This window comes from Bufo bufo, chromosome 9, assembly GCF_905171765.1.
Source record: "Bufo bufo chromosome 9, aBufBuf1.1, whole genome shotgun sequence".
Taxonomy (NCBI): Eukaryota; Metazoa; Chordata; class Amphibia; order Anura; family Bufonidae; genus Bufo; species Bufo bufo.
The window spans coordinates 89,883,559-89,902,018 of record NC_053397.1 but is presented as its reverse complement, the minus strand read 5'-3'; the positions used below and the strand labels follow the sequence as shown (position 1 = coordinate 89,902,018).

The window sequence follows — 18,460 nt, the reverse complement described above, 5'->3', positions numbered from 1 at the left end:
GATAACTGCAAGCATCACCTGTCCCATACTTCTGCTTCTTGGAAGGTAATATTATGAAGCAGAATAAGAAATCCCTCATTGTATACCATCTGGCTATCCGTACACGTGCTTGAGTGCATATTAAGTCCCATTGTAGTCTATGTAATTCACTCACAGTCAGACATTACAAAGCTAAAGGGGCACAGCACTAAGAACCGCGCCAGGATCTCAGCTCATAGACCCCTACAGATACCAACTTTTGACATGTCTGTTGTGTTTCAGTTTTTTTTTTAAAAGGAAAGGTGTACCTTACACCCCATGATGAAAGTGAGCCGCATTATTCTGCTTAATAACATTGGCCCAGATTTACTAATGTATCTGCGCCAAAAATCTGTCTAAAAAGGTGGCGCAAAATGTCATATCTAGGGTTTCCCCCCTTTTCTTTTTACCCCCTTACATGTAGGGGGTGGGGCAATTTTGGTGTGATTCTGCCGTAAGAATCAAAGTAAGCCAACCAGTAGTTGGTATAGAGTCAGTGAACAGTGCCTATCCCTGCACCAGATTTATCATCCAGCCTGGGACCCTGTGATAAATCTAAGGCTGAGCTTCCGCCATCTTTAGGTTTAGTAAATTGGGCCATAGTTCAGTGTCATTGTACTGTAAATAGCCCCATACCTTAGTGCGGTGATGGGGAACGGGAGGCTGTAGGTGCTCGTTCTTCAGCACTTGGCTCATATCTAAACCCTACACAGCATGTTTGTGTGGTGGAGACATATTAATAATGGGGTTGTCTCACTTCGGTAAGTGGCATTTATCATGTAGAGAGGCACTTACTAATGTATTGTTATTATGCATATAGCTTCCTTTGCTGGCTGGATTCGTTTTTCCATCACATTATACACTCCTTGTTTCCATGGTTACAGACCACCCTGCTAACCATCAGTGGCGGTCGTGCTTGCACACTATAGGAAAAAGTGTCAGCCTCTCTGGTGGCCGGGACCATGGGAGCGCACATAGGCCAGTGCTTTTTCCTATAGTGTGCAAGCACGACCACCACTGATGGATTGCAGGGTGGTCTGTTACCATGGAAACGAGCAGTGTATAATGTGATGGAAAAATGAATCCAGCCAGCAAAGCAAGCAATATGTATAATAACAATACATTAGTAAGTGCCTTGTATTAACTTTCTCTACATGATAAATGCCACTTACTGTTGTGAGACGACCCCTTTAATAATGGGGTTGTGTGCGCCGCTCCTAACTTTACCTGCACTGGCGTGAGATGCAACAAATTTATTAACCTGTTCATGCCTCTTAATACATTAGTTGCATCTCCTGCACCAGACCAGGAGCTGGAGTAGATTTCAGGTGTGATGTACCCAGTTTTCTGCTGCACATGCTGTTATCAGACTGCGAAGCTCCCACCCATGGCCCGTCTCCTCCTGCCCATGCCCCACCCTTTTTTGGGAAAGTGGCAAGAGTGTCAGAAAAAGCAAAAAAAGTTGCACATTTTGTCAAAACTGGTATACAGCCATAATAAATCTCCCCCATCTCAGGAGTGGACTGGGAACTTAAAGTGGCCCTGGAAAAAAAACCTAAAAGTGGCCCATGTTGTAGGTGGGCCCATATTGACAGAAGGCAAGTAGGTCGGGTCCAACAGTACTATAGTACAGCACAGAATACCAGCCAGCAGAACAGAATACTTCCTTAGAAGAACCAAATACCAGAGTGCAGGACGAAATCCTGCCGCCCTCGCTGCAGTATTCAACTGGGAGGACGGCAATACAGTTGAAGGGGGGCACCTGCGACTGTCACCTAGTTGCAGAAGTACCTGATGCTCGCAGCAATAATTAATGCTGAGTGCCCTCCTCATGGCCGCCAGCCGGGTACACAACGATCAGATGCCACTTGGCATCAGCCCACCAGGAAATTTCCCTGTGGGGTGTGTGGCCAGTCCGCCCCTGCCCATACTCTACAGACCGCAAAGTGCAAGTACCAATGAGATAAAGGGAGAGATTTATCAAAACTGGTACGATGGAAAACTGGCACAGTTGCCCATAGAGCTCCTTTGGAAAATTAAAGGTATGAATGCAGCTAAGCCTATTTTCCTTTGCACCAGTTTTGATAAATCTGCCCCAAAGTTTTTAATGATTGAGGTCTGTGAGAGTTACAGAGAGCGGCTTTTTTATCAGTTGAATCTGGCAAAAATGTCTTCTATCCGGGACCTTCTGATATCACCACAGTCATTCAGTGTTTTATAGGCTCCGTTATTATATAAGGTTTTCTTATTTCACATTTTATGTTTTTTGATCTAAAGGAACAACTCAGGAGAGCTTAGACCGACTGATTCAACATGTCAAGATTGACAGTGATGGGGATGTACTGAAGAACTGGAAATACTTGGGCGTTCCTATAGTCCCCAAGGTAAGACACTGAGGGACAGGCATGGGAACGCCAATAGCATTTAACCACTTTTCTTTGTAAAACGGTAGCTTGTGTTTGGTGGTTGCTAGTGGCTGTCTTACTTTGCATCTGTCCCAAAATTAGTCCTACAGCAAAATCTGTTCCATTGACTAATTTACTCATGATTATTTGCGGCAATAATTCGGAACCGCATAGACTTTTTAAAGAGCATCGATCAGCAGGATGAACCCTATGAAACCAGGAATATTATTTGATAGGGTTGACCTTGCTGACTAAAATGATACCCTTCTTATGTCTCTCTTATTTGCCATTATTGAATATGAATAGTTTTTCTGCATGTGAGCCTATTGGAGCACCAGTGAGTGGCCTGGAACCCTCGGAGCTCCGGATCTTCCAGGCCCTGCTCCTCCTGACACTCTTTCTTTTGCATTGATTGACAGAGCAGGCATCTCGACTAGTCCTGCAATTTCGCTCCTGTGGCAGGATGCACTGCACATGCACCAATCCTGCGAGCAACTGCGCAGACGCAAGATTTGAGGGCCAGACGAGATGCTTAGCCCTGGCAAGCAATGGGACGGGGGAGGAGCAGGGTGTTGAAGATCTGGGGCTCCAAGGGACTCTGTCTTGCCCTTCAGTGCACCAATTAGCTCCATTACATAGAAAATGATTTATACTCAATAATGGACGTATATAAAGTGTCATTTTACTCAGCAGGATCTGCCCTACCTGGTTTATTTAAGGGTCCATTCACACGTCCGCAATTTAATTCCACATTTTGCAGAACGGAATTGCGGACCCATTCATTTATATGGGGCAGCACGATGTGCTGCCCGGATCCAGAATTGCGGACCCGCACTTCCGGGTCCACACTTCCGTTCCCGAAAAAAATAGAACATGTCCTATTCTTGTCCGCAATTGCGGACAAGATTAGGCATTTTCTATTAAGTGACGGCGATGTGCGGTCCGCAAAACACACACTGACGTGTGAATGGACCCTTAATAGGGTTGTCCTGCTGACAAATGCTCTTTAATCTGGACAGCCTCTTATTGCTTGCTGCTTTTGTTTCGCCTGTCTCTTTAACTAACCCTCTTCTTTATTTCCTTTAAGACTGTCTGGTTTGGGGATCCAGGTCAGTTAAAAGCTATCCATGTTCCACTGATAAAATAATAAATTTTTGAGTATTTATCATATATTTATGGGCACCCTGTTAGATTGGTATATTCCTGGCATAGATTGGGGCACCTTTCCATCAGCGTATAGCCCAGTTGTTTCCACTGTGTATATAAACGTTATTCTCATCACTGGCACCCTTGTATCCCGTCGCATGCCTGTTACCACCCATCTGCAGTTGTGGATAATTCTACTCCTTACCATGCTGTATTATGTGGACGTCATACATGCCTCCTATCACCTCGCTTTAGTTTCCATCCAGTGTTTAGCCATGTCCTGATATACTTTGTGTTTTCATGTACATTTATCTGTTTAGTAATAGATGGTTCCCTTAATTAATATTTCTTGAATTAATATTAAATTATATATTTGGAATTATTGAAGGACACTCCCTAGAGGAGAACCTCAGGAATTAGTGATGATGAGGCTTTATTACCTGGCGCACACACGTGTAACGTATCACCAGACAAAATCCCTACCATCACTCTGAATAGTTATATGGTATTAGGAAAAAGGCCACACACTCTTGTGGATGTTCTGCTTCTGGATCTGCTGTGCACCTGATTTTCTAATCTCCTACAATCCCTTAGAGGGGTTGTCTAGCTTTTTGGACTTTAACTGTCAATCCCAGACTCCTGTAACTGTTGAAAAAAAAAGATACTTGTCTGCTGCCCACTGCTTTAATTCCCTTTCAGCAATCTTCCCATCCCAGTTCTGGAAACTTCTAGACGGATGGGGGTCATGTGTGTCTCTGCAGCCAATGACTGGCCTCGGTGGTGTCTTGTCCCCAAGCAGCTGGTCACTGCTCGGTCACGTACCGCTTGTGGACACGTCACCACTGAGGCCGGTCATTGGTTGCAGAGCAGCACGTGACCCCCATCTGTCTGAAAGTTCACAGCACGGGAAGACCGCTGGAGGGGCAGGTACAGCAGGCTGGGGTTGACAGTTTAAAAATCAAAAAGCTGGAAACCCCTTTAATCACTACAGCCTGAAAGTACTGTAGAAGGGTTAGAAGTTGAAGAACTGTGGGCTTCCTGACTGCATTTTCCAGGGCTGTCTCTGGTAACCATGCTTCAAGACATTATATGGAAGTATTCAATATTATACAAGCTTTTTCTCCCCCCCACCCCACCCCCTCAACCCTTCCCACCCCTTCCGCAGTCATGTCAAAGCAACCCTCCGGTTCAAGAAAAACTCACATCAACTGGGGAACAAACAGAATTCTTAGATGGCGACCATCTTTTCAGCTGCAGATCTGTTGATTCACAGCCTCCTTTTCTGTCATCCATGATGGCCGCACCGCTTCTCAGACTACCTGATGCAGATTGTGCATCGGTAGTCCAAGATACTTCCTGTTACTCCAGCCCTGCTCTTGGATTGGCCAGCAGTGCTTGCGTGGCCAATCCAAGGGCAGCAGGAAGGGATCAGGGCCACCAAATGCACATTATGCACCTGGTAGTCTGAGAAGTGGTGCAGCCATCTTGGATGGTAAAAGAGAAGACCTGGAATTGGTGAATCTTCAACTGGAATGTGAAAGAAGACCCAGAGGTTTTCTTTAATAACTGAAGTATCTGCAATGTTCATCTCTAGGTCTTCCCTGCCACGTCTGCCTGTGCTGCATCAGATTTCTCGGCTATACATCCCTTAGAATTTCGTTTGGCTGTTATCTTTGCAGACAAGGGTCCTTTTGATATAATATAGGAGAACTTGTTATCCCGGCTTACTATGATGGGATGATGAATTCTCCTGTGTAAAGGTAAAACAGTTTTTGATAAAAATAAAAAAAATGAACATTTATTTTCAGTCTTCACAACGTAAACCACACAGAAGAGACCGATCAAGGGAAGAAACCTTTCAGCTGTCTAGATGGACGCCGGTGATAAAAGATATAATAGAGGTGAGGTAGAAAGCTGTCCTTTCATCACTTGATGAGTCAGAATGACGGACGGGTGTTGATGATTACATTTTATATTATATCTTCTAAATGTCTTCATTGCTCCAGAAGTGTAAACATTGATTTAATTGCTGTTCTATGGTAGAAGCATGATGAGACGTAGCGAATGCTACAAGAATATACTACATGACTCTATGGTAAATCTTTGTAATGTTTCACAAAAGCTAAAAGTACTTAACCCTTTATTTTGCTTGTCTGAGCTGATTATAATCATAACTGTGGCAGGACAGCATATTCTGTCAAAGACTATGCTTTTTTAGAAGAGATTGTGGATTGTAAACCTATAATTCTGCAATTTTGTGTAAAGTCTTTGTATTAATCCAGTGTCAGAGGTTGGACAAGAGTGAACAATCTGCATATTATATTTCATTTAAAGCAAATTACAGTTAGTGCACTAGTTTCCTAATATACAGGCCCTGATTTATCAAGACTGGTGTGCGCTATGCTGGTCTTGATAGGGCCTGCACTGCCGGAGGAGGTATGTAACTTATGACAAATGACATGCCTCCTCCAGCAGTCCTTGCGCCAGTTTCTGGCCTAAATAATGATGACCCTGCCCACACTCCGCCACACCACCCTTTTTGTAAAATTGGCCAGAGCACTGTAAAAAGCCAATTACGTCTAGAAAAGTCTCAATGGCATTGAAAAGTCTCAAATCCAGTGAATTTGCTACTTTTTAAAGCCAAAAACCATCGTAGGGGGAATGATGCATATCGTCCATAATCTCTCCACAGTCAGTATTTCCCAAGCACTGTTCTTCAAGATCGGCTGTTTTGGACGGAATTTTAATTTGTTGAGGAATTGGACAACTAGGGGCGCTTTGGTATGAAAGAAACAAGGCAAGTTGTATTTCAACATGCCCAATGCAGTCAGTCCAAGCATGCACATGCATCTCTGTGTGGAGTGGTTAAATGGCAGCTAGGCTATACATATAGCTAACTCTAGGCACACTATTAATTTAGCCTTACTTATTTCAAACTATGAGGGTAAGTAGTGCAGATTCCACACTGCAGATCCACAGCAGATGTGATGTAATATAGCAGAAATATCTCCATGGAAAAATGAGCATTCTACAGATTCTCTTATGAGCAGCATGCTTATTCTTTTTCAGCACTGCCTGGTAGAATGCCTGTCGGCGTTTTCTTGACAAGTGTAATGGACTGCAAAATAAAAGCATTATATATAGACTGCATGGTAAATCTCGCGCCTGCGCCGTGCCGTTCAGTATTTGGAGCGCAGGCATAGTGAAGGAAGGACACTCACTGGCTGCCGACTTCCTTACTGCACCTGCGCTGAATGCTGAACGGCGCAGGTGCGAGATTTACCATGCGCTCAGGGCCGGCAGGAGGATGTAAACGCTGCCTGGCCCCGTCAATCAAGACTTGGAGGGAGAACGGAGCCTCTAGGAGCAGAAGCAACACTCCCTCCCCCCCCTTCCTGCTACTAGAGACTAATTTGCATATTATAAAAGTTAAATTTCTGGAGTAACGGGGGCATGGATAAAACTAGGAATAGGCTAGTTAGGTTCAGCTGACATTAGCACATCGCTAATGTCAGCCAGTTTAATGTAGGTATTTCTGGTGACAGAAATCCTTTAACCTATTTTTTTGTTTCTTGAATGTTTGAAGGACAATATAGAAAATAAACTGGACTCCCGGGAGTGGCCGTACTGCTCCGAGTGTCCTGCTTCGTGGAACGGTTCGGGGGCTGTCAGGTAAGTTAAGAGATCTATTAAAACCTTACAAGTGATGCTTAAAGGGCTTGTCTGATGAGGAGCAGCCCTGTCCATATGCCCTACGAGAGGCATGTGAATGTTAGGGATCTTTCACATGAGCGGATGCCGTGCGGGTAATCCACTGCGTAAAAGACAGCCAAGCCGCGCTCCGGACAGCAGGGACACGGAGCATTAACATGATTGATAATGGTCCGTGCCTCTCTGTGACCTTTTTACTACAAAATCACGGTGACCACTTTATCTCACTCTGATTTTGTAGTACAAGGGTCAAAAAGAGGCACAGAGCATTGTCAATCATATTAATGCTCCGTGTCTCTGCTGTCCGGAACGGGGCTTGGCTCTCTTTCACACAGCAGATTACCCGCACGGCATCCGCTCGTGTGAAAGAGCCCTTATAGAAAGGGATCCCCCACTTAGGACTCCCGTTTATGAGACAGAGCATTGTGACAGACTCCACTCATCTGACTGCCATGCAACCCCCTCAGCTGCCATGTTGGAAATATGTGGCCAGAGAGTTATCATTCCAATCGCCATGGCAGTTGGAATATGAAGGGGGTTGTCGGATGGGACATCCCCTTTAAGAAAACCCTGTATTTGGGAATTCACTGCCGTTATAATATCAGCTAGTATAGATTGATAGAACTTGTGTGGTAGTAACCGTACTGATTCACCATACTGGGTTACAGTAGGGAGCCATCTATATATGCTGACTAACACATTAAAATGGGCTGTCCAGCTTTTGGATTTTAATGCTAGGGATACACAACGACATATGTCGTGCAACTTATTTTGTAATGCTAGTCTTTTTTGTCATACTTCGACATGCCAGTTGCAAAAAATCCATCCAGGATGGATTTTTGGGCGACTGTCGTGTCGTAGCATGTCAGTGCGACACCATAGACTAGCATTGTTACAGTGTAGTTGTACCCTATATGTTGCGTGACTTATTGTCATGCTACACATGTAGCCCGAGCATAAGGCCTCTTGCACAGGGCCGTATGTATTTTGCGGTCCGCAAAAAATGGATCCGCAAAAAATACGGATGACATCCGTGTGCATACCGTATTTTGTGGAACGGAACAGCTGGCCCCTAACAGAACAGTCCTATCCTTGTCCATAATGCGGACAATAATAGGACATGTTCTATTTTTTTTGTGGAACGGAAATACGGAAACGGAATGCACACGGAGTACCTTCCGTTTTTTTGCGGACCCATTGAAATGAATGGTTCTGTATACGGTCCACAAAACAAAAACGGATCGGACACGGAAAGAAAATACAAGAGGCCTAACTGTCAACCCCAGGCTGCTGTACCTAATTCCTGCTCCCTTCAGCGGTCTTTCCTGTATCTTTCCAGACAGTGTCATGTGAGCTGCTGCAGGCAATGACTAGACTCAGCGGTGATGTGTCCCCAAACAGCATGTTACCCACCAGTGACGTGCTGCTAGAGGACTGACGCCAGTCATTGGCTGCAGCGCCACATGTGACCCTTTCCATCAGGAAGTTTACATGCTGGGACTGTAAGACTGGTGAAGGGAGCCAGAACAGAGTGGAAGGGTGCAGGTGAGTATGTTTTGTTATGTTTTTCAACAGGTACAGCAAGCAGGGATTGATGGTTAAAGTCTAAAAAGCTGGACAACCCCTTTAAATCAGTTTTTACAGGATCCATGACTGATAGGACAGTTATATAGATATCATATGTTAGATAGATTGGATAGATTGGTCCACTATTTAGGGAGTCAAAGAGCATCAGAAACTGACATAGGATGAATGCGTCTGTGTGAACTTACAGGAGATGATGCTGTCTTATTGCCTAAATATTAATGCATGGATTGCTTTCAGTGCCCGACAGAAGCACAATACCCTAAACCGGGAGGATCGGAAAACAGTTTCCAAGCTCATTATTTTTGTAATCGGTGGGATCACTTACTCTGAAATACGTTGTGCTTATGAAGTGTCACGAGCCAACAAGTTTGTCCAGGTTATTATTGGTAAGTATTATACGAGTTCAGTTTACCCTGCGGTCCATAGAAATACAGTCTTATATGTCTTAAATACCATGAGGAGTAAAGACGCACACGAGCTATGACCAGAACTTCCGCTGGAGACGCTGTTTGGTGACGAGCGGCCAGTATAATGTAGAACAGTGGTTCTCGCCTCCACTCCCTGCTGCCTGTTACAGGCCATGTTTTAGGATGGGGCTGCACATGAACCCTTGGTGGCTGCAGTCCATAAAAACCATTGAGGTGCATGTGGATGCCGCTTTCATGAAAAACAGCAAATCTATACGATGGACTTGGGGTGAAAAACATTAAGCTGAGTGCAGCTTGAAGATTTCACACAACAAAAGTCTAGTTTATTTCAGAAAAACTAGCATGACCTTTCCTAGGAATATTTTCTACTATAGATTACATTCCAAACTCTAAAAACCCTATTTGCAGACACGGTAACATGTCTCTACAGTATGACACATTAGGCCTCTTTCACACTTGCGTTGTTGGGATCCGGCATGCACTTCCGTTGCCGGAGGTGCCTGCCGGATCCGGAAAAACGCAAGTGTACTGAAAGCATTTGAAGACGGAACCGTCTTCCAAATGCTTTCAGTGTTACTATGGCACCCAGGACGCTATTAAGGTCCTGGTTGCCATAGTAGTAGTGGGGAGCGGGGGAGCGGTATACTTACAGTCCGTGCGGCTCCCGGGGCGCTCCAGAATGACGTCAGAGCGCCCCATGCGCATGGATGACGTGATCCATGCGATCACGTGATCCATGCGCTTGGGGCGCCCTGACGTCACTCTGGAGCGCCCGGAGAGCCGCACGGACGGTAAGTACACTGCTCCCCCGCTCCCCACTACACTTACCATGGCTGTCAGGACTTTAGCGTCCCGGCAGCCATGGTAACCACTCTGAAAAAGCTAAATGTCGGCTCCGGCAATGCGCCGAAACGACGTTTAGCTTAAGGCCGGATCCGGATCAATGCCTTCCAATGGGCATTAATTCCGGATCCGGCCTTGCGGCAAGTGTTCCGGATTTTTGGCCGGAGCAAAAAGCGCAGCATGCTGCGGTATTTTCTCCGGCCAACAAACGTTCCGTACCGGAACTGAAGACATCCTGATGCATCCTGAACGGATTACTCTCCATTCAGAATGCATTAGGATAATCCTGATCAGGATTCTTCCGGCATAGAGCCCCGACGACGGAACTCTATGCCGGAAGACAAGAACGCAGGTGTGAAAGAGCCCTTAGGTGGCTACACTGCGAGTAAGAGATAATGGTCATGCCTTGGACTTCTTAATAATGCACATTTGTATTAAATATTGTAGATAGTTTAATATTTATTCACATCTGTAGATTATGGGGGATGAGTAATCAGTAAAATAATATTTCCATTACGCCCCATGACAGCACCTGTGAGAGATCCTCCTCCTTCCGGACAGGAAACAGGAACTTCCCAGATCTTTAAATTGGTCCCATGCCTTCCACCTTCAGTTCTTTCCTGTTTCCTGTCCAGGGACAGGAGGATTTCTTTCCAGGTCTATTTTGTGGCTGCAGGACCTCTAGGGTTAAGACGAAACCTAGTGGAGGTACCTGTCGGCGTAAGTCTCCACTAGGAGCCGCTGAGAAGTCCGGCGTCTGCATTTTCTCCCTTCTTCGGAGCCATGGGGGGATGCCTGGGCTGCCTCGTGTCCCTGCCTGCCGGCGAAGTCGCGGCATGAGGGGGGAGCTGCGTCTTCCCTCTCATTGAGGCTGGCTGTGCTGGACGCGCGCGTCGCGCCGGAAGTGACGCGTGCGTTCCACCGGCCGGAAGGGGAGGAGCTAAACATGGCGGGCGCTGCGCGGCCCATTTGAAAAAGGGAACGCCGGCCAGCCAGCGTCGAGGGAGTAGCAGCAGGCGACTGGCACAAGCGGCACCTACAGCCCTCGATTGCCCCCCTTTACACAGCACGATAATGCAGGAAGAAGGGGATGTTCAACAGCGCACCGACAGACAGGAGCAGCTTTTGGAACCCAGCATGGTACTCCTGGGGGTAAGAGGGGTTAACCCCCACCATCTCCCTTTGGGGAGTTATTATTTTGGCCAGGTTAAACTGATGGGGTGTTTTATTAAATGCAGGCTAAAGAGGCCCCAAGGAAAGCTTCCCACAAAAGAGCTAAGGAGTGTGGAATCTGCAAGAGGAAGTTGGATTCATCTTACTCCAAGACATGTTGTCAGCCATGTCTGGATAAGTTAGTGGCAGAGGAGTCGCCATCTTTATTACAGAGTATCCAGAATTTAGTAAAAAATGAAGTCCGTTCGTCCGTAGAGGAGCTTAGAAAATCCCTGCCTAGCTCATCCAGGCATAAGAAGGCCCAGGCGGTAGCGGAGGATACTACGGACTCCGAGTCTGAGGAGGGCGCTATTGTAGACTCAGATTCCTCTTCCGAGGATTTGACAGGGAAGCCGTTGTTTAGAGCTGAAGATACGGGCCTATTATTGAAGGCGGTTAGATCCACGATGGAGCTGGGGGAGGAAAAGGAGTCCAGGTCTAGACCAGAGCTGATGTTTGAGAGCCTTAAGCCCAAAAGGTCTAGAGTTTTCCCCATTCAGGACTGTATAAAGGACCTGATTAAACGTGAATGGGAGAAGCCCGATAAAAAATTCTTTATCCCTAGAGCGGTCAAGAGAAAGTACCCCTTTGATGATCAGGAGGTCTCAGCTTGGCAGGAGGTACCAAGGGTAGACGCTCCTGTAGCTAAAATAAATAAAAAGTCAGCCCTTCCGTTTGAGGATCTAGGGTCCCTTAAGGATCCCATGGACAAAAGGGCTGACGCATACTTAAGGAAGAATTGGGAAGCTTCCACCTCTGCCTTTAAGCCAAATATAGCAACTACCTCGGTGGCTAGGTCATTAAAGCTCTGGTTGGAGGAATTAGAGTCTCATATAGAGAATAAGACTCCTAGGGATCAGCTGCTTGAGGCAATACCAACTATGTCCAGGGCAGTGGACTTTATTTCTGATGCCTCTGCTGATGCATTGAGGCTTTCCGCTAGGGCGGCTGCCCTATCCAATTCAGCCAGAAGGTCCTTATGGTTGAAAGGGTGGAGGGGCGACGTAGCTTCAAAATCTAAGCTTTGCGCCTTACCTTGCCAAGGAGATTTTTTATTTGGATCAGCCTTAGATGACATTTTAGATAAGGCATCCGATAAAAAGAAAGGATTTCCAGCACCGTCCTTTCCTAAACAGGGGAAGCCATTTCGGAATAATGAAAGAAGGAAGGCTTTTGGGGATCCAAAGAAAAGGAGGGAGTGGAGATCTGATAAATCAAAAAGTGTCCTGTTTAAACCCAGACCTCAAACATCAGGTTCCACTCAACAATGACGCCAGACCCCAGGTGGGCGGTCGTCTTTCTTTATTTTTTCCAGCCTGGCGAAATATTACCGCAAGCGCCTGGGTAAAGGATATTATAAAGGAAGGCTATCGCCTAGACTTCAAGAGACTACCACCCAGGACATTCAAAGTTACTTCTTTAAATCAAAATTCTCCAAAACAGGTGGCACTTTCGGAGGAAATAAACAACCTCCTGGGAAAGGCAGTCCTTGTCCCAGTCCCCATGGACGAACAAGGAGAGGGTTTCTATTCAACCCTATTTCTGGTCCCCAAGCCCAACGGTACGTTCAGACTGATTATAAATTTAAAAGGTCTCAACCAGTATCTGTCCTACCAGAAGTTCAGGATGGAGTCCATCTCCTCCACGGTCCTCCATCTGTTTCCCAACTGCGTGATGGCCTCAATAGACATAAAGGACGCCTACTACCACGTGCCCATCCATCCCTCGTCCCAAAAATACCTGAGGGTGGCAGTGAAGATGGGGGAATCAATCGTCCATTTACAGTTCAGAGCACTTCCTTTTGGGGTATCACAGGCGCCGAGGCTCTTCACAAAGCTGATGGCGGAGGTAATGGCGGAAGTAAGGAGGTCGGACATCATTATAGTCTCATACCTGGACGACCTTCTCCTGGTAGGGCAGTCCCCAGAGCAGTTGAAATCTCACATACAAAAGGTCCTGGGGATCCTCATGAGCCTGGGCTGGTTAATAAATTGGGACAAATCATCCCTGATTCCAACATCCAGATGCGTTTTCCTCGGCATCCTGTTAGACTCTCAGACTCAGAAATCTTATCTTCCAGCAGACAAAAAGGAGGGGATTCAGCAGAAGATCAGGTCTTTCAGCAAGGTCAAGGAAGTCCCCTTAAGAAAAGCTATGTCTATTCTGGGTCTGATGACGGCTTGTATTCCGGCTGTGAGGTGGGCCCAATTCAGGTCCAGAATACTGCAACGGCTCATTCTATCCAAATGGGATGGGAGGTCGCTATCCCTGGATCACAAGATTGTGGTCCCGGGTTCAGTAACCCGGTCCCTAGCTTGGTGGCTAAAGGCTTCGAACCTCGGTCAGGGGGTAGAGTGGGTGAGACACGATCCCTTGATAATTACCACCGACGCAAGCCCTTGGGGATGGGGGGCCCATTCAGTTTTGGGGTTTTTCCAAGGTCCTTGGTCAAGAGACCAGAGTGCTCAGTCCCAAAATGCCAGGGAATTAAGAGCAGTCCTGTGCGCACTAGAGAAAAGTCTCCCTTTTTTGTCCCAAAAGCATGTCAGGATCCTATCAGACAACGCCTCGGTGGTGGCTTATATAAACAAACAAGGGGGGACAAGATCCTATCGACTAATGGAGCTGGCATCCAGGATTTTCTTGTTGATACAGAGGAAAGTTCTGTCCCTCTCAGCGGTGCACCTGAAAGGCTCAGAGAATCACCAGGCGGACTTTCTCAGCAGACACAGATTCAGTCAGGCGAATTGGTGTCTGAATCAGGAAGTGTTTCACCAAATACAGGCCCTATGGGGATCCCCTACGATAGATCTATTCGCCTCAGTGGAAAACAAAAAGTGCAAAAAGTTCTTTTCTCTCAGCAGGGAGGATCAGTCGATAGGCACAGATGCGCTCTCACAGTCGTGGGGGAAAGGCCTAGTCTATGCGTTTCCTCCCATCGGTCTATTGCCCAGAGTGATCCAGAAGATCAGAGGGGAGCAGGCGACGGTGATACTAATAGCACCATTCTGGCCAAGAAGAGTCTGGTTTGCTTGGTTGAGGAGACTATCAATAGCCGATCCTTGGGTGCTTCCGGAAAGACAGGACCTATTATATCAGGGCCCTCTACATCATCCGGAAGTCAAGAACCTCCACCTGACGGCTTGGATTTTGAGAGGACATTCTTCAGGTCTAGAGGCCTATCAGAACAGGTCATCGGGACTCTCCTAGCTAGTAGGAAGAAAGTCACCTCCGAAATCTATCTGAGAGTATGGAAAACCTTCCTTCGGTTTGCAGGTCCAGGCTTAGACTTGAGCTCACCCAACATCCCGTTAATTTTGAACTTTTTGCAGGAGGGCCTTAACAAAAAGCTTAAACCCAGCACTCTCAAGGTGCAGGTCTCAGCTCTGAGTGTCCTGTTTGACTTTCGATTGGCTGCTCATCCTTGGGTCAAAAGGTTCATTAGGGGGTCCTCTAGACTATGTCCTATAGTTAGATCTAAGTCAGCCCCCTGGGACCTTAACCTGGTTCTTTCTGCTCTTACCAAGGCTCCGTTTGAGCCTCTGGGGGACATCCCCTTAAAGATGTTGTCCTATAAGACCGTATTTTTAGTGGCCATTACATCTGCCAGACGAGTAGGAGAGCTGTCCGCCTTGTCCTCTTCCCCACCATATACTCAGATTCTGGAGGATAGGATTGTTTTCAAACCAGACCCTGCATTCCTGCCCAAAGTAGTGTCTGTATTCCATAAGTCTCAGGAGATAGTTCTCCCTTCCTTTTGTCAGGACCCAAAGAATGAGGGAGAAAGATCTTTTCATACTTTAGACGTTAGAAGGTGTGTCTGTGAGTATTTAGAGTCTACAAAGGACTTTAGAAAGACCCCGCAACTCTTTGTTCAATTTCAGGGTCAGAACAGGGGCTCAAAGGTTACAAGCCGTACCTTAGCCAGATGGATCAAGAGAGCGATAGGTTTGGCATATTCACTATCAGAGTGTCAGGTCCCTTCAGATTTTTCAGCCCATTCTACCAGGGCAGTAGCCTCTTCCTGGGCAGAAAAAGGGTGTGCTACTATAGAACAGATCTGTAGGGCTGCAACGTGGAGTTCTCCCTCTACGTTTTACAAGCACTACAGGTTGGACCTTTCATCTGTGCAGGATATGTCTTTTGGGAGAAAGGTGCTGCAGGCTGTAGTCCCTCCCTAATAATTATCTAGTCTAGTCTCTCACAGGTGCTGTCATGGGGCGTAATGGAAATACTTCAATTACTCTTACCGGTAATATGTTTTCCATGAGCCCATGACAGCACCTACATAATTCCCTCCCTTATTTGAAAAAAAAAATAAATATATATATATATATATATATATATATATATATATATATATATATATATATATATATATATATATATATATATATATAATAATAATAATAAGACTTTTATTTATAAAGAATGATGATGGGAAAAAAAAAAAAAAAAAAAAAAAAGAGAGAAGGAGAAATTTACTCTTTAGTATAGTGCCAAAGAGGAGATATGCCTGGCATATATTTGGCGCAGAGTTTTTTCTATTATGTTTTCTCGCCTATGTTGTTAGTTTTTACTATATATAGGTGCGTTGCTGGTCCCAGGAATCTTGTCAAATACTGAAGGTGGAAGGCATGGGACCAATTTAAAGATCTGGGAAGTTCCTGTTTCCTGTCCGGAAGGAGGAGGATCTCTCACAGGTGCTGTCATGGGCTCATGGAAAACATATTACCGGTAAGAGTAATTGAAGTATTTCTAAATTAGAATCCCCTCCAGAGTTTTTTTTTTTTTTTTTTTTTTTTTTTTTATTCGCTTTGCATAGAGCCTAAGGATATACCATAAATGTATGATTTTGGTGACAACGGTGATTGGGAGAATGGGGATCCGGTTTTCTTCATTGCTGTTATGGAGCTGGACCAAAGTGGGGCCATAGTTTAGGTCACAGCATAAGGGGCTACATTACGACTTTTTTTTTTTTTTAACTGCCATCACACATCCATTTTCAGAACCAATTTTCAGAGCCATCAAAAAATAGGACATGTGCTATTTGTGGCTGTTTTCACTGCTAGACAGACCCCCATTGAAACCGTTGGGACCATTTTTAACGGCCTTTTAGACAGGAGTGAATCGATCGAACGTTTGTTAAAAATAGGTACACTAGTGAAAAACTGCCTTTTAGGGGTTAAAAAAAAAATTACTCGCCTCATCCACTTGAATGCACAGAGACATTTGCTTCTTACTTGATGCAGAAGGACCTGTGCTTCCAGTGTGATGATGTCACCATGCATGATCGCTGGAAGTGCAGGTCCCTCTGCATCAAGAAAATCAACTGTCCCTGGGCATGCAAGTGGAGGAGGTCCCATTAAAAATAAATGCAAAACGGCCGTTAAAAATGGACAGAAAATGGATGCACACATGGAGACAAAATTTCCATGAAAAACTGACTTTGTGTCCGTTTTGTTTTTATTTTTTTCACTGTTGTGCGAACAGTCTGCATAGGAATCTGTGGTTAGATATGGTTACCTTTCTGATGGGTCTGTAATACAGGCGTTGGGACAGTGGAGAATGTTATATTGTCATTTGCTAAATTTGACATAAGAGGGTTTATCGTAGACTGAACCTGGTGTCGTACTGTGTAATAAAAACCACAATTGTTATTGTACACGAGTAGCCAAAATCTGTAAATTTCGGGATATTCACAGGCGCCTTTCTTTTTGAAGTCTCGTGGGTTTTGTTAGAGCTGAGAATTTAATGTTTCCTTTATGTCAGTAGTTTTTGTTTCTTTTATCTCTCTAGGTTCCACACATATTATAACTCCGGAGAAAATGCTGGATGATGTAAAGAATCTCACAAAACCTCATGTCCCAAAAGAAGTTTTTACCATAATGGCATAAACTGTAATGTATCTGCTCTTTTCAGACCATTTCTTACAGGGTAACCTGTCTGCACATTGAGTTACACGTGTGTAGATGCCTGGCTTTCCGCCAGCTATCTGGCGTCATCATTTAACAATTGCATCTACAAAACTGGAAGTTTCAACAGAAAGGATCACCCAAATGCCTTTTCCATATGAAATAACCACCATGGCACTGAATTATATTCTTGTACAGTTTAATATTTTACAGCATAAAAGGGTATTCCAGGACTTTTATATTGATGGCCTATACTTAGGGAAGGTCATCAATATCTGCGACTCCAAGCACTCCCCACCGATAAACTGCGTCTGAGCAGTGGACGGAGCTGGTTACTGCAGCGTTGCTCCTGTTGAAGTGAATGGGAGCGGTGCTGCAGTAACCAGTTCCGTCCACTACACAGTGAATGGAGGGGAGTAGTCCCGGAGCTACTGAAAAACTGCTGATCAGTGGGCGTGACGGGTGTCAAACCCCCGCCGAACAGATATTGATCCCCTTCCTAAGTATCCATCAGTATAAAAGTCCTGGAAAACCCCTTAAGGTTTTATTGCTTTGAGATTTGCCTATAATATATACTGTGTATGTGTGTATATCTTTTCCGAGAATTATGGATATACTGTTTAATTCCATGTTTTCCATGACTGACCCATAAACATTGTAAAGATGAGTGTTGTGAGCAGTTTTAATTTTCTTGTAGCCATCCCACCCAGATGTGCCACCACCTGCCTGTTCTGGCAGCACTGTATGTGTATGATCTGCTCATCACAACCTGTACCTCTGCTTGGCAGAAGACTTGTAACACAAGGAAAAGAGGGTCATTTTATTTGCAAGTCATTTTATGTCTAACCAGGCACTGATGAAAAGGGAACACCGCGCTGTAGTCAGCTAAACGTGGTTTACTAAAGAGAAGTATTACATATTAAATAAAAGATCTTTTAAATGGATGAGTCTACATTCTCTTTGGTTACTCAGGTTTTCCTATCAGTTCACGTGCCATTGTTTTCTATGGGGCGCAGTATTATGGTAGTAGTTGAGGTAAAGGACTAGTAAAGCTTCCAGTAAATATTAGATTTATATTGGCCAAATCCGTTGATGTAATGTGCATGTGGGGCCTCCAGACTCTCCCCCGATGGCAGAATGGGTGTGTCAAATTTCAGTATGCCCAATAAGACTCATGCCAGAGGTGATTGTCGGC

At 45.2% G+C, this 18,460-nt stretch overlaps 1 protein-coding gene across 1 annotated transcript in view; it reads left to right on the top strand.

Annotated features, from left to right (window-relative positions):
• STXBP3 (syntaxin binding protein 3) overlaps positions 1 to 17,932 on the top strand; it is a 65,594-nt gene extending 47,662 nt beyond the window's left edge. The window contains exons 15-19 of the mRNA XM_040407429.1: positions 2,296 to 2,402; positions 5,378 to 5,470; positions 7,156 to 7,241; positions 9,105 to 9,253; positions 17,150 to 17,932. Coding sequence (XP_040263363.1) covers positions 2,296 to 2,402; positions 5,378 to 5,470; positions 7,156 to 7,241; positions 9,105 to 9,253; positions 17,150 to 17,247 — 533 coding nt within the window. The 3' untranslated portion in view covers positions 17,248 to 17,932. The remainder of the gene's footprint in view (positions 1 to 2,295; positions 2,403 to 5,377; positions 5,471 to 7,155; positions 7,242 to 9,104; positions 9,254 to 17,149) is intronic.
• The last annotated feature ends 528 nt before the right edge of the window (positions 17,933 to 18,460 follow it).